Source organism: Entelurus aequoreus, linkage group LG11, assembly GCF_033978785.1.
Source record: "Entelurus aequoreus isolate RoL-2023_Sb linkage group LG11, RoL_Eaeq_v1.1, whole genome shotgun sequence".
Lineage (NCBI taxonomy): Eukaryota > Metazoa > Chordata > Actinopteri > Syngnathiformes > Syngnathidae > Entelurus > Entelurus aequoreus.
This window is the reverse complement of record NC_084741.1, coordinates 73,643,060-73,658,059: the sequence shown is the minus strand read 5'-3', so window position 1 is coordinate 73,658,059 and position 15,000 is coordinate 73,643,060. Positions and strand designations below refer to the sequence as shown.

The following is a 15,000-nucleotide window of genomic DNA, read 5'->3' as shown; positions in this document are numbered from 1 at the left end:
ATTGTCCTGTTGGAACACCCAACTGCGCCCAAGACCCAACCTCCGGGCTGATGATTTTAGCTTGTCCTGAAGAATTTGGAGGTAATCCTCCTTTTTTCATTGTCCCATTTACTCTCTGTAAAGCAGCAGTTCCATTGGCAGCAAAACAGGCCCGGAGCATAATACTACCACCACCATACCTGACGGTAGGAATGGTGTTCCTGGGATTAAGGGCTCCAAACATATTGCTGGGTATTGTGGCCAAACGGCTTCATTTTTGTTTCATCTGACCACAGAACTTTCCTCCAGAAGGTCTTATCTTTGTCCATGTGATGTCAGATGAAACTAAAATGGAGCTGTTTGGCCAGAAATATGTTTGAAGGAGAAAAGGTGAGGCCTTTCAGCCATGACATTATGTTCTTTACAACTTTTGACCACGACTGTACAGTATTATTGATGCCCATCCATGCCATTACCAGTAATAACCCTCATAGTGATAACAGCGTGTGTACAAGACTCTTTTACATACCCAGTCCACACAATGAAATCCGGGTCTGGTAGAAACTTCTTCATTGCATAAACGGAGGAGTTGATGAGTTTCCATGGCGAGTCGCACGCGTAGTCACCGAACGCACCCGCCTGGGCGGCGGGTCGGACACCGCTCGACGCGCACACCTTCTTAGGGTCATCTCCCAGGGCGTAGGACGGGTCCCAGTGCAGGTCGGTGATGTGCCAAAAGTTGCCTGGGTGGATTCAAAACAGAGCGTTGTTGAATTCCACGACGACCGCGTTCCCTTTTGTTACTTACCTGAGAGTGCCAGAGTGCCTTTAAAAAGAAGGCAACACAGCAGCAACCTTTGTGCGGACATGTTGAAGGAAGCACACACATGCACGTTAATGGTCTGTGCTCAAGTCCACTGAGAATGGGAGAGGCCGGTGGAGATAATCGCCAATATGCATGACGTGTTTATTGCCCGGTCTATTGTAAATACTTTACCAACCCGGGAAACCACGAGCTTGCGTGTAACTTCCTCAACTGTCATGTTTGCTAAATGACATCCTAATACAGAAGTGGTCACGTGACACTTGCCATAAATATAAGGGGGTGGACTTTCTCCTTTCACTTTTATCCCTCTGCAGGGGTGAAACTTGGGAAAAAGACGGCAGAATAATTGTATCTAAGTTATCACAAAACTTTGTGTTACATTGAGTTCAGCTCACCCTGCGAGAGGACAAAAAGCTGTCTTTGATCTTACCAAGCAAAAGGCTTGTAAAACTCCACTGTGTGGGATGGGAAGCGACATGAAGGCGTCGGTTTCTTTGATGTACTGTAATCCACAGGAACATTTTGTCTTGACCCGAGATCTGCAAAGCGGAGAGGAGGCAGGGCACCTTTTCTTTTAACTGTTTTGTAACGAAGGCGATGGCTGTTTATGACCCCCCTCCCTTAGAAACCGCTGTTGCCATGTAATCAGGGAAAGTCCAAACAAAAGAGGAGGTGTACAATCTTTTGTCAGAGCGTGGTGGAGACTACAAGAGTACAGCCCAGACGTTTCTCCTCAATTGAGCCAAATGTAATTCTGTCTCTGTTTAATTCCTTGCTTCTTTGTCTGTTTAATAGATGTCATCAGTGTTTGAACCTGACACTGCACCTTTTTCAAAAGGCAGTTTTGGTCCCCGTGCGCTTTTTACAATTCAAAAACAATATTGAATAGAGGCAAGTCAAACATTAGTGCCAAGTGGAAAACATTATTTGTTGGCTGTTTTTTTTGCTCTGATTGACAGGACGCAGCAGCTGACCAATCAGCGGTCAGCCACACCGATGGGCGGTCGGATGCAGGTGGGGGAAAGAGTTGGCCTCCAAACATGACTCACGAGTAAATTCAAAAGCAGTGAAGTTGGCACGTTGTGTAAATAAAAACAGAATACAATGATTTGCAAATGCTTTTCAACTTATATTCAATTGAATAGACTGCAAAGACAAGATATTTCATGTTGGAACTGAGTAACTTAATTTTTTGGGAAAATAATCATTGACTTAGAATTTAATGACAGCAACACATTGCAAAAAAGTTGTCACAGGGGCATTTTTACTACTGTGTTACATGGCCTTTCCTTTAAACAACACTCAGTAAACGTTTGGGAACTGAGGAGACACATTTTTTTAAGCTTTTCAGGTGGAATTCTTTCCCATTCTTGCTTGATGTACAGCTTAAGTTGTTCAACAGTCCGGGGGTCTCCCTTCTGCTATTTTAGGCTTCATAATGTGCCACACGTTTTCAATGGGAGACAGGTCTGGATTACAGGCAGGCCAGTCTAGTACCCACACTCTTTTACTATGAAGCCACACTGTTGTAACACGTGCAAAATGTGGCTTGTGTTGCTGAAATAAGCAGGGGCGTCCATGAAAAACACATTGCTTGGATGGCAACATATGTTGCTCCAAAAGCTGTATGTACCATTAAACTGTTGGACAATTTGCTCACGCATTTGTTGACAAAGTGGTGACCCTCGCCCCATCCTTGTTTGTGAATGACTGAAGCTGCTTTTTATAGCCAATCATGGCACCCACCTGTTCCCAATTTGCCTGTTCACCTGTGGGATGTTCCAAATAAGTGTTTGATGAGCATTCCTCAACTTTGCCACTTGTCCCAGCTTTTTCGAAGCATGTTGCAGGCATCAAATTCCAAATGAGCTAATATTTGCAAAAAATAACAAAGTTTTCCCGTTCGAACGTTAAATATCTTGTCTTTGCAGTCTATTCAATTGAATATAAGTTGAAAAGCATTTGCAAAACATTGTATTCTGTTTTTATTTACCATTTACACAATGTGCCAACTTCACTGCTTTTGGGGTTTTGTAAAAGAAAGTAAACAAATGAAAACAAGAGGCATTGTGCTCCTCTCCAAGGCTTTGTTGTTGACATAAGACTGTACAAGCCCAGCTGTCACTGCAATGGCAATCAGAATACATCTAACAGCTCCTTTTCTGTCCATTCCTATAAAAGTTCTAGCCTTTTGTTGCTCATCCTCAGCCAGGACTTACTAAACTAAAACTAATTTGTCATGTCATTTGGAAAACCCAAAGTAAAGCGTATTTAATTTTGCTATTTTGTACTAAAAATAATTATTGCAAAATGTGTTTCCAGTGTATCCATAATTACTATAAAACAAAGGTGTCAAACTCAAAGCCCCTGGGGCCAGATGTGGCCCGCCACTTCATTTTACTTGGCCCTCGAAAGCCTGGAAATAATATGTATCAATAAATAACTTTTCTTACTTAATAGTATTCTTTCTTCCTATTTTGGGAGATAAAAATATATGTACTCCATGTAATCGCAAATGATGTTAACTTAAAGATTGTCTAATTATGCAAAAATATATGATCAAACATTCAAACCATTTTTAAAAATAGAAATAAATACTAATAATGATGATTTCAAAGCAAGTTATCCATCAAATTGTGCAATGTAAAAGTAGCAATAGATTTCATGGTAAAATTGTAAAATTTACTGTGGTTTTTTTACAGCATTTTTCTCTAAATGAAAAAAACAGTACTTTTTTTACTGTAAAACTGGTGCTGTTTTGGCATTTACAGTAATCCAACGAAAAATCTACAGTTGTTGATTTGCGGTAAAAAAAAAAAACTGGCAGCTCAGGTGCAAACATTTTACTGTAAAATTGAATTTTTTTTTATTTACGGTAAAAAAACGAATATACATTTTACAGTAAAATTCTGCCAACTGAGCTGCCTTTTTTTTTTTTTACCATAATAACAGCAGTACTGTTTTTCCATTTACAGTAATACACACTACATTTTGAGGTTAAATTATTGAAATTTACCATATTTTTTTAATTTTTTTTTAAAAATTTAAATCTACAGATAAAATGCATTAAAAATGGTGTAATAATAGTTAGAAGCACTGTTAGAAGCGGCCCTCTGGGGCCAAACAAAACTGCAATGTGGCCCTCAGTGAAAACCACTTTGCTCTAAAACATGCATCATTACTAAACCCTTCAAGCCACGCCTCCGTATTACCAAATCTTCATCCTTGTGTTTATGTATTTTTGCTGTTTTGTCTTTTTACCACACCAAATGGCAATAATACGCATACAGTTTAAGTAAATAAGTGAATGCTATTCAAAGATCTTCTATACAACAGGAGGGCTTCTGTACTTCAAAAGCACAAATCAAAGACCCTTCATATAAAAAAGGTGTCGTGATTTTTTTATTTATTAATTTGTTGCAAAAATGTTAAGTCACTCACTCCCAAGTTTGAAACCGAAATCGCTGTAAACGAAAGGTCATCTCTTGTGATGTATCATTTCAGGTGTCACTCGCTGAAGCGATATTTCCGCGAAAGGCCTTTGCGTTTTTGAATAAAGGATACACGCTTGAACGCATCAGCCATGCATTTGGCAAACTACTACTCGATTCTCTGTCCTTGAAGGTAACACGGTTGAACGGAAGCAGATTATGCCAAGAACCTGATCTCTGTCTGTCAGGTGCAATGTTTGTGTCTCCTTCTGAAAGCAGTCCGGTAACATACCTAACTGGGTTTCATTTATTTCATATTACTGCACTTAATTCACTATAATCATTTAAATTGGGGCCGAGTAGCGCTGATTTTACGGCAGTAGTCTGGCAGACAACAATCGGGATATTTCTACTTCCGCTTTGTGGCGCTTCGCGGGAATTCTCGTTGACGCATGCGCCCTGAGTTTAATTCTTGGCGCGGGAGGAAGCGGTCAGACATGTTTATATGTCGTCCTCATTGCTAACGTTTCAATCTCAAATAACACGAAATACTCTGTTCGAATAAAAATGTGGAACCAGGGTGAGTTGAACGCCTAAACGCTCATTTTAGTTTTTGCTACTTTTTGTTTTCTTTTGCTAACTTTACCGCATCTTTGTTGTAGTGGTGCCATACGAATTAGCATCGCTTGTCATTGGCAACAAAGGCCGCCATTGCTCTTGACTGTTGTTTATTTGTATTTTAGGAGGATATAATGACTCCAGTATGGCTGGGGGATACACTCAGTCGCCTGGCGGCTTTGCGTCGCCTTCCTTGTCGCAGGGAGGAGAGAAGAAAGGGGTAAGTGCTTTATTATGTTTATTTTTTCTTTAGTTTTGTGTTTATCATTTGCTGTAATACAGTGGCCCTCAAACTTGGCTCTCCAAGTACCACCATAATGACCAATATTAAAATAAAGTAGCGTAGTAGGCCTAAGTGTTCATTCATAACAAGGCTGAGGTTTTATTTAAAAAGTACATTTAACATTTTTGGCCACTGTAATATCACACACAGTTTGTGAAGTAGCAGTTCCGTGGGTGAACTGTGTAAACCCACTACAGGTTTTAGTGCTTTGATAGCTTGTCTACTGACAGATAGATATAAGAACTAGAGATAAATGCTTTAAAATGTAATATCGGAAATTATCGGTTTCAAAAAGTACAATTTATGACTTAGGGAGAAGTACAGAGCAGTTACGTCTCCCAGTCATACTTGCCAACCCTCCCGATTTCCCCGGGAGACTCCCGAATTTCAGTGCCCCTCCCGAAAATCTCCCGGGGCAACCATTCTCCCGATTTCCACCCAGACAACAATATTGGGGGCGTGCCTTAAAGGCACTGCCTTTGCGTGCCGGCCCAATCACATAATATCTACGGCTTTTCACACACTTAAGTGAATGCAAAGCATACTTGGTCAACAGCCATACTGGTCACACTGAGGGTGGACATATAAACAACTTTAACACTGTTACAAATATGCGCCACACTGTGAACCCACACCAAACAAGAATGACAAACACACTTCGGGAGAACATCCGCACTGTAACACAACAGAACAAATACCCAGAACCCCTTGCAGCACTAACTCTTTCGGGACGCTACAATATACTCCCCCCCATACATTGTAGATTGTTACTGAAGGCATCAAAACTATGAATAAACACATGTGGAGTTATGTACTTAACAAAAGAAGGTGAAATAACATGTTTTATATTCTAGTTTCTTCAAAACAGCCACCCTTTGCTCTGGTTGCTGCTTTGCACACTCTTGGCATTCTCTCCATGAGCTTCAAGCACACATGTGAAGTGAAAACTATTTCAGGTGACTACCTCTTGAAGGTCATCGAGAGAATGCCAAGAGTGTGCAAAGCAGTAATCCGAGCCAATATTGGCTATTTTGAAGAAACTAGAATATAAAACATGTTTTCAGTTATTTCACCTTTTTTTTGTTAAGTACATAACTCCACATGTGTTCATTCATAGTTGGGATGCCTTCAGTGACAACCTACAATGTAAATAGTCATGAAAATAAAGAAAACGCATTGAATAAGAAGGTGTGTCCAAACTTTTGGCCTGTATTGTATATAGCCTATACATATGTGTGTTTACATATTATATTAATACAATAGATGTATCATTAATATAATTGGATATTAAGAGTATGTGAAAGTTGGACTCCTACTTTGTTTACTTCCGTGACAACCTCCTTAAAGTTTTGTAGTCAATCAGAAATATCAAACAGCTAAAATGCGCCAAGCATGGATGAGTGTGGAGTGTTTTGCATTTTTCCCATCATGCATTGTAATGGATTTAAATGGGTGTATTTTTGATATTCCTTTATGGTGCTTAAACGTTTGAATAATATCAACATGGTTCAGTGAGCAGCTTGTGTTGTGTGTGTGACCATGTGTGTTGACTTTTTGCGTCGGATGCATTTTTTTTGCGCTATGAGTAGGGAAGGTTGTTTGGATTGGATCATATAAGTTGATGCTGTGCTTTGCTCACCTCCAATCAGAATTCATGGTCGTTGACCTGATTTACTAATGTGGTCAACAACTTACTGGCTAATATGCAGCAATCAGGATGTCAGATTTACCATGAATTGATTAACGTGGACCCCGACTTAAACAAGTTGAAAAACTTTATTCGGGTGTTACCATTTAGTGGTCAATTGTACGGAATATGTACTGTACTGTGCAATCTACTAATACAAGTTTCAATCAATCAAAGATATTTGACATTAAATCCAGGCATGTGATTTTTCCGTCTAAAGTCGGAATTCCGTCTTTTTTAATCTCGGGGGAAAAAAATGATCTCCCGTTTTTCCGGGTTTTTTTCCGACCCTAAATCAAGATTCGAGACGTAGTTTATATTACGCCGTAGTTGATTGGTCGACATATTCCTTGTGACCAATCAGTACATCTGTTATGAATGATGACGTTAATAACGTCATCATACCGCCATTTTCCATATGTAAACGATGTCGGTTCTCGAGAGAAAGGACGCTTTACGAGTAAAAGAAATTGATAAACATGACAAAAATAAGTTTGGATGGGACTGGATGGAAAGGGAAATCACTGATACTGTTGGGAAGAAGGAAGTTACGACTTTGTTAGGTGATTTTATTCGGAAAATCGATCGTCCCTTTTGGATGTCAACCGAAAGTGAGCAAACCTTACGGACTTCATCTTGTTTACATCGACAACTGCCGTAGACATGGAGAGGAAAGATCCGCCCACTTCAGTTGCAGACAGGGTTGTTAATAATGAGGTAAGCTAAAAAATATTTGCTTGCGAAATACGCACGTTTGTTTTAAATATTAACCAATTATTGCTTTGCGAAATATAAATGGGTTTTTTTTAAAATAAAAAGCCACGTGAAAATATATTATGAAATTACAGAAATTCAAAGAGTCGCATTATTGATCCAGTTAACAATTTATTTGAAATAAATTTGCATATAATACTATTTTGTAATATTAAGTTCTTATGTAGTCTCTTGAAACTATTGTCAGTGGTGTAACAATCTTGAAGGTAAATATTTTCACACTTGTTTCATGCAATATGTCAGTGTCCTCACATTATTATTATTTCCTATTTTCAAATATGAGTAAACAATACTAAACATGTTTAATTATTTTCATAAATTGATATCCTATTTTGGTGAAAAGAATGAAATGTTTACATTTGGTATTTTGTTAAATAAATTGGCAAGGAAAGCTCATGTTAGGGCTGGGCTCTCCGAGAAAGCTAATGTGTGAAGTAGGGATGATGTTTGATAAGAAATTATCGAGTTCGAGTCTATTATGGAATCCTCTTATCGAACCGATTCCTTATCGATTCTCTTATGGAGTCCAGATAGGTTGTTGTACATGGGGAAAAACCCCACAATATTTGGTTTAACAAAAGCTCACTTTTATTATATAAGAAAAAAATAAAATCTAATAAATAAATATTGACTGTTACCCCCCTAAAAAAATTAAATCAAATAAAATAATATTGACTGTTATTACCCAAAGTATATTAAGTGGGATTTTTCAGAGAAACAAATATATACAGTTACACAAAAACAAGCTGTCTCTGTGATCACTATAGGTGTATAAATAATAATATAGTGTTAAATAAAATCAGTCCCTTGGGCACAAAACTGAAAATAATACAGCTCTCCAAAAAGTGCACTTCTGCTGCTATTTGACATAACTGTTTGTTATGATGCTTTGACATTTTTGCACTTTATTTCTTTATTGAAAGAAAATTCTATGAAGAGAAAAGTTGTTTGCAAATGTGGTTACAATGCTAAAATATGAAAAGTTAAAGCTAAAAAAAGAAAAACACTTTATTGAGTTAACATTATTTCTTTATAGGGGGAAAGATGTGATGTTATGAGCTAGGCAAGGGATTATAACAACTACACTACCCAGCATGCAACGGGAGTGACAAGCATGCGCGGTAGCCCCGAAAAGTGTTGTTGCATGTCTCACCCGGCACCTAAGAATGAGGTTATGAGCACGCTGTGAAAGTAAACGTCAAGAACTCAGCCAACACGCCTCGTCTGCATTATTTATAATTAGACAGACAACACATATACAGTGTGATTTTGTAATGTTTACAAGGAAAGAAAAACAAAAGTTAAAGGGAGATGTCATATATGTATGTGCTGCGGTGTTGTGTATATATATGTATGTGCTGCGGTGTTGTATATATATATGTATGTGCTGCGGTTGCTTTAAGAAGGTTGCGCCAGCTGCCGTAAAGGAGGTGCGTTGCTAGCCTGGTTGCTATGTTTCCGGTTGGACGTAAAAGTGTTCGTCATGAGTTTGTACCCTGCTCAAATCTCTCAGTAAAGTTATTCATTGGATTATACCTTTTGTTTTGAACTTTATTACACCTTGGAGCGCTTTTTCCCGTCCATTGTTTTTCCAGCTTTTCCTATCTGCGCCTAATGACTGAGCTACATGACGTCATTTCTTGTGATGTCTCACGGGGCATTTCTGGTCTTGACGGGATTCGTTCCGAGGGATTCGAATAAAGAACCAACTCTTTTTCTTTACTATAGTGGTCTCGATAACGGGTACCGGTTCTCAAAAAGGTATTTGAGTCCGAGGACTCGGTTCTTTTCTTATCGAACAACCGGGAAAACCGGTTTCGAGTATCATCCCTAATGTGAAGTGAACTGAAGTAATGTGGTAATACTGTAAATAAAGTGTAGATAATAACACTGATCAATGTGGATGTGAAATGAACACAAGATGTAAATATTAGTGACTAAATACTGTTGGGACTGAACCATATACAGTCATTCATTAGGATCATTGGGTTATGTATGTTCTATTAATGATGTTTTCATGTCTTTAAACACTCAAATATTTTCTTCAAATGGTGCTGTCTTTGTTCATTTTAGCATGTTAAATTGGTGAAAAACCAGGAGCTTCGGGGGGCGTTGCCCCCCTTGTCCCCCCACCTGGACCTGGCTGGGGGCCTTCGTCCCCCAGACCCCCGGAAATTTTTTCAGTCTTTTTCATTGTGGTCAAATCACATGCCTGTAAATCGGAAACTGTCTACGGGCCACATTCCTTATTTGAACTCAAGTTTGGACACCCCAGAACTAATTTGGCGCTATTCTGTTAATGCCATACTTGTTTTTTATTCCCCAGAGAACCAGAGCTACACAGATCATCCCTTGCACCGTGTCCCAGCTGATGTCCGCGACCCAGTCAGATGAGGCCTTCAGAGTCGGGGAGGTGGAAGTGGCTCAAGTGAGGATTGATTGATTGATTGATTGATTGATTGAGACTTTTATTAGTAGGTTGCACAGTGAAGTACATATTCCATACAATTGACCACTAAATGGTAACACCCCAATAAGTTTTTCAACTTGTTTAAGTCGGGGTCCACTTAAATTGATTCATGATACAGATATATACTATCATATATACTATCATCATAATACAGTCATCACACAAGATAATCACATTGAATTATTTACATTATTTACAATCAGGGGTGTGGAGGGGGGGGGGGTGGGGATATGGACATCAAGTAGTGGACATAGAGAGAGAGAGAGAGAGAGAGAGAGAGAGAGAGAGAGAGAGAGAGAGAGAGAGAGAGATCAGAAGGCATAAGAAAAAGAAAAAGTATCTGCATTTGATTGTTTACATTTGATTATTAGCAATCCGGGGAGGGTGTTAGTTTAGGGTTGTAGCTGCCTGGAGGTGAACTTTTATTGCGGTTTTGAAGGAGGATAGAGATGCCCTTTCTTTTACACCTGTTGGGAGTGCATTCCACATTGATGTGGCATAGAAGGAGAATGAGTTAAGACCTTTGTTAGTTCGGAATCTGGGTTTAACGTGGTTAGTGGAGCTCCCCCTGGTGTTGTGGTTATGGCGGTCATTTACGTTAAGGAAGTAGTTTGACATGTACTTCGGTATCAGGGAGGTGTAGTGGATTTTATAGACTAGGCTCAGTGCAAGTTGTTTAACTCTGTCCTCCACCTTGAGCCAGCCCACTTTGGAGAAGTGGGTAGGAGTGAGGTGGGATCTGGGGTGGAGGTCTAGAAGTAACGAGATTCGATAATGTTTTTTTTTGTTTTTTGTAGGAGGAAAGGCAATCGCCTGTATAAGTTGGAGGTTTACTAAAAGTAAAATGCGTTGGTTGTTACCTAGGTCACCATCATAGGAATCATCAGGAGTACAGACAAGTCCATGACCAACATCCAGTACAAGGTGGACGACATGACGTCAGCCCCGATGGATGTGAAGCAGTGGGTGGACACAGATGTCAGTACTGACTGGAGAGATGACCATTTTAAAATACTTAATGTGCAACTTTTAACTTTTGTCTCTCTGGTCCAAGGACCCTAATGTGGAAGGCGGGGTGTTGCCTCCAGGCACTTACGTCAAAATTTCTGGCAACCTGCGCTCCTTTCAGGTGAGTTCACGCTCTTATGTCGTCAAAGTACCTCTGCGGGTAGAGTCCTGCGGCAGTCCTTAAAACTGGAACAGGAGTAAAAGGGGGCAGGCAATCTGAGAAAGAAAAAAACAACATTAATAGTATTTAAATAAAATAAAAAAAACTCGTATTGTGTGTCCAAGAAGGAGCATAATGTCCTGCCCCATCCCTTAGGAATAATAATCTGATTTTTGATCAACAATACAGTACATACTCACCTGTTATATAACAAGTATATTGTTGGAAGATGCATCTTCAGATCATATGTAATTACATCCACATATGCTCACAATAGTAACCTTACTCTATTTCAGCTTCTATTCACCCGTAGTGTGCTGCTGTGTTTAAGTGTCGGACAAAGTCCTAAGTCTTTAATATACAACAACAACTCACTCGCAAGTTTTGTCTGTGGATGTTTAAATTTAAAGAGCTGGTCTAGACCTTTTGTTAAGGCTTGTAAGCGTTTTCTAATGTTAATATTAATAATGATCATCATCCTCAAATCCCCGCCCCCATGATAAATTACAATGATCATATTTGTGCACTGTGGGTTTTTTTCTTTTTTGCTGCTCGGGTTGCAACTATCACCTTATTTTTGTAATCTAGTAATCTTTTGGTAAGTTTGTTCGAGTCATCGACTAAAGTAGACTTTATTAATATGAAATAGTTGAAAGAAACAAAACATTTTCTATGTTTGCAACAACCTTCATTTTTTTCTAATAAATGCACATCAACATTTGAATTTCACTATTAATGTGTGCATTAACAAAAGCAATAAAAAATAAATATATATAAAACAATTATATATATATATATATATATATATATATATATATATATATATATATATATATATATATATATATATATATATATATTACATATTAGGGCTGCAACAACTAATCGATTAAATCGATTAAAATCGATTATAAAAATAGTTGTCGATTAATTTAGTCATCGATTCGTTGGATCTATGCTATGCGCATGCGCAGAGGCTTTTTAAATAGACCTTTATTTATAAACTGCAACATGTACAAACAGCTGAGAAAGAATAATCAAAATAAGTATGGTGCCAGTATGCTGTTTTTTTTCAATAAAATACTGGAAAGGATAGAAATGTAGTTTGTCTCTTTTATCCGATTATTAATCGAAGTAATAATCGACAGATTAATCGATTATCAAATTAATCGTTAGTTGCAGCCCTAATATATATATATATATGTATGTATATATATATATATATATATGTATATATATATATGTATATATATATATATATATATATATATATATATATATATATATATATATATATATATATATATGTGTATATATATATATATATGTGTGTGTATATATATATATATATGTATATTTTTATATATATACATATATATATATTTATAAACTGTATATGTATACACTACCGTTCAAAAGTTTGGGGTCACCCAAACAATTTAGTGGAATAGCCTTCATTTCTAAGAACAAGAATAGACTGTGGAGTTTCAGATGAAAGTTCTCTTTTTCTGGCCATTTTGAGCGTTTAATTGAGCCCACAAATGTGATGCTCCAGAAAGTCAATCTGCTCAAAGGAAGGTCAGTTTTGTAGCTTCTGTAAGGAGCTAAAGTGTTTTCAGATGTGTGAACATGATTGCACAAGGGTTTTCTAATCATCAATTAGCCTTCTGAGCCAATGAGCAAACACATTGTACCATTAGAACACTGGAGTGATAGTTGCTGGAAATGGGCCTCTATACACCTATGTAGATATTGCACCAAAAAGCAGACATTTGCAGCTAGAATAGTCATTTAGCACATTAGCAATGTATAGAGTGTATTTCTTTCAAGTTAAGACTAGTTTAAAGTTATCTTCATTGAAAAGTACAGTGCTTTTCCTTCAAAAATAAGGACATTTCCATGTGACCCCAAACTTTTGAACGGTAGTGTATTTATGAAAAAATATATACATTTTTCTTTTATGATTGCTTTGTGGATTTTCACTTGAATCAACTGCAACTTGTCGTGAAATAAATCAATGTTGATTAGTGGAAAAAGTGCTGACAGGAAGTCCCCCACTAATGAGAATAAAAGGTGATTTCCTTGGTGGAGGTCAAAGAAAACTAGGTTGCTGGATAGTGAAAATGGTTTGTGGTCATCAGTATTTCAATGTTCCTGTTGTGTCCAGAATAACCGATCTGTGGTGGCGTTCAGCGTCAGACCCCTGGAGGACATGAATGAGATCACGTCACACATGCTGGAGGTAGTCCAGGCGCACATGATGCTCAACAAGTCTCAGTCCTTGGTGAGGAGGCAAAACACGGAATCTAAAATCCTCCTGAAGGTTGCTAATGTTAGCGCTCGTTCGTTTTCAGGACCAGTCTAAACAGAGCGGCCCGGCCTTGGCGAGGCCTGCGGGAGGCCTGGCCGCTAACATTGACGTGGGCTACGCGGGCGCACGCGACACGGTTAACAACGGTCTAAGTGCAAGTCAGAACCAGGTGGGATTACATGGAATGTCCTCGCAGAGACACGACGTCACCATCTCACGTGTCTTCCTTTCCTGCACGTTAAGGTGCTGAGTTTGATAAGAGGATGTCCAGACCAGCGAGGCATCAGCATTCAGGACCTGAAGATCAGACTGGGCAACCTCAGCCTGGCGGTCATCAAGTAAGTCACAGCCGCCGTGTTTTCTTATTTCTTTTGGCTTCTTGTTACCACGCACGTTCATTGATAATTGACCATTTTTAAAAAACAAAAAAAACAACCTGACATCAGGGTGAAGATTTTCCAAAACATGTTCCTTGAATATCACAGAACAGCATGTGGTCTTATCGGACTTACAGTACAGGCCAAAAGTATGGACACACCTTCTCTCTCATTTAATGCCTTTTCTTTATTTTCATGACTATTTACATTGTAGATGGTCACATTAAAACTATGAATGAACACGTGGAGTTATGTACTTAACAAAAAAAGGGGAAATAACTGAAAACATATTCTAGTTTCTTCAAAATAGCCACCCTTTGCTCTGAACTGCTTTGCACACTCGTGGCATTCTCTCCATGAGCTTCAAGAGGTAGTCACCTGAAATGGTTTTCACTTCACAGGTGTCATAGTTTTGATGCCTTCAGTGACAATCTACAATGTAAATAGTCATGAAATAAAGAAAACACATTTAAATGAGGAGGTGTGTCCAAACTTTTGGCCTGTACTGTATAGTCAAGTGTGAATATGAGTAGAGTGAAACCTCCAATTTGTTTGGATGTAAAACTGTTCTCAATTTTTAAAAGCAACATTTTCAACCATATGCATTCCACTAAATTTCACTTATAATTGACTTGGACAAAAAATAATCAATACTTTTTTATTTATTTCAATATTGACATGTAGTATTTTATCTAGGGGTGTCCAGATCCAATAATGAAACTGATAACAGTCCAATATCAGCAAGTATAACCAAAATTTAAAAAAAATATATGTTGAATAAAATAGTTTTAAAGGCCTACTGAAATGAATTTTTTTTATTTAAACGGGGATAGCAGATCCATTCTATGTAATACTTGATCATTTCGCGATATTGCCATATTTTTGCTGAAAGGATTTATTATAGAACAACGACGATAAAGATTGCAACTTTTGGTATCTGATAAAAAAAAAGGCTTGCCCCTACCGGAAGTAGCGTGACGTAGTCAGTTGAACATATACGCAAAGTTCCCTATTGTTTACAATGATGGCCGCATGAAGTGAGAGAGATTCGGACCGAGAAAGCGACGATTTCCCGA

The 15,000-nt window shown here is 38.2% G+C and overlaps 2 protein-coding genes across 4 annotated transcripts in view; one reads left to right on the top strand and one right to left on the bottom strand.

The window, feature by feature from the left end:
- smpdl3b (sphingomyelin phosphodiesterase acid like 3B) overlaps nt 1-4,408 on the bottom strand; it is a 19,227-nt gene extending 14,819 nt beyond the window's left edge. Inside the window, exons 1-3 of one of the 3 annotated variants that reach the window (XM_062063962.1) lie at nt 4,247-4,408; nt 788-834; nt 509-722 (exon numbers count right to left, since the gene is read on the bottom strand). In XM_062063962.1, the coding sequence (XP_061919946.1) occupies nt 509-722; nt 788-834; nt 4,247-4,287 (302 nt within the window). In that variant the 5' untranslated portion in view covers nt 4,288-4,408. Of the gene's footprint in view, nt 1-508; nt 723-787; nt 922-1,235; nt 1,256-4,246 lie in introns of those variants that run through there. The other 2 variants (XM_062063964.1, XM_062063963.1) reach the window with 2 other exon arrangements.
- Nucleotides 4,277-15,000, top strand: part of rpa2 (replication protein A2) — a 15,445-nt gene continuing 4,721 nt past the window's right edge. The window contains exons 1-8 of the mRNA XM_062063970.1: nt 4,277-4,816; nt 4,980-5,074; nt 9,925-10,026; nt 10,933-11,046; nt 11,123-11,197; nt 13,404-13,520; nt 13,591-13,716; nt 13,791-13,885. Of these exons, the coding sequence (XP_061919954.1) occupies nt 4,804-4,816; nt 4,980-5,074; nt 9,925-10,026; nt 10,933-11,046; nt 11,123-11,197; nt 13,404-13,520; nt 13,591-13,716; nt 13,791-13,885 (737 nt within the window). The 5' untranslated portion in view covers nt 4,277-4,803. The remainder of the gene's footprint in view (nt 4,817-4,979; nt 5,075-9,924; nt 10,027-10,932; nt 11,047-11,122; nt 11,198-13,403; nt 13,521-13,590; nt 13,717-13,790; nt 13,886-15,000) is intronic.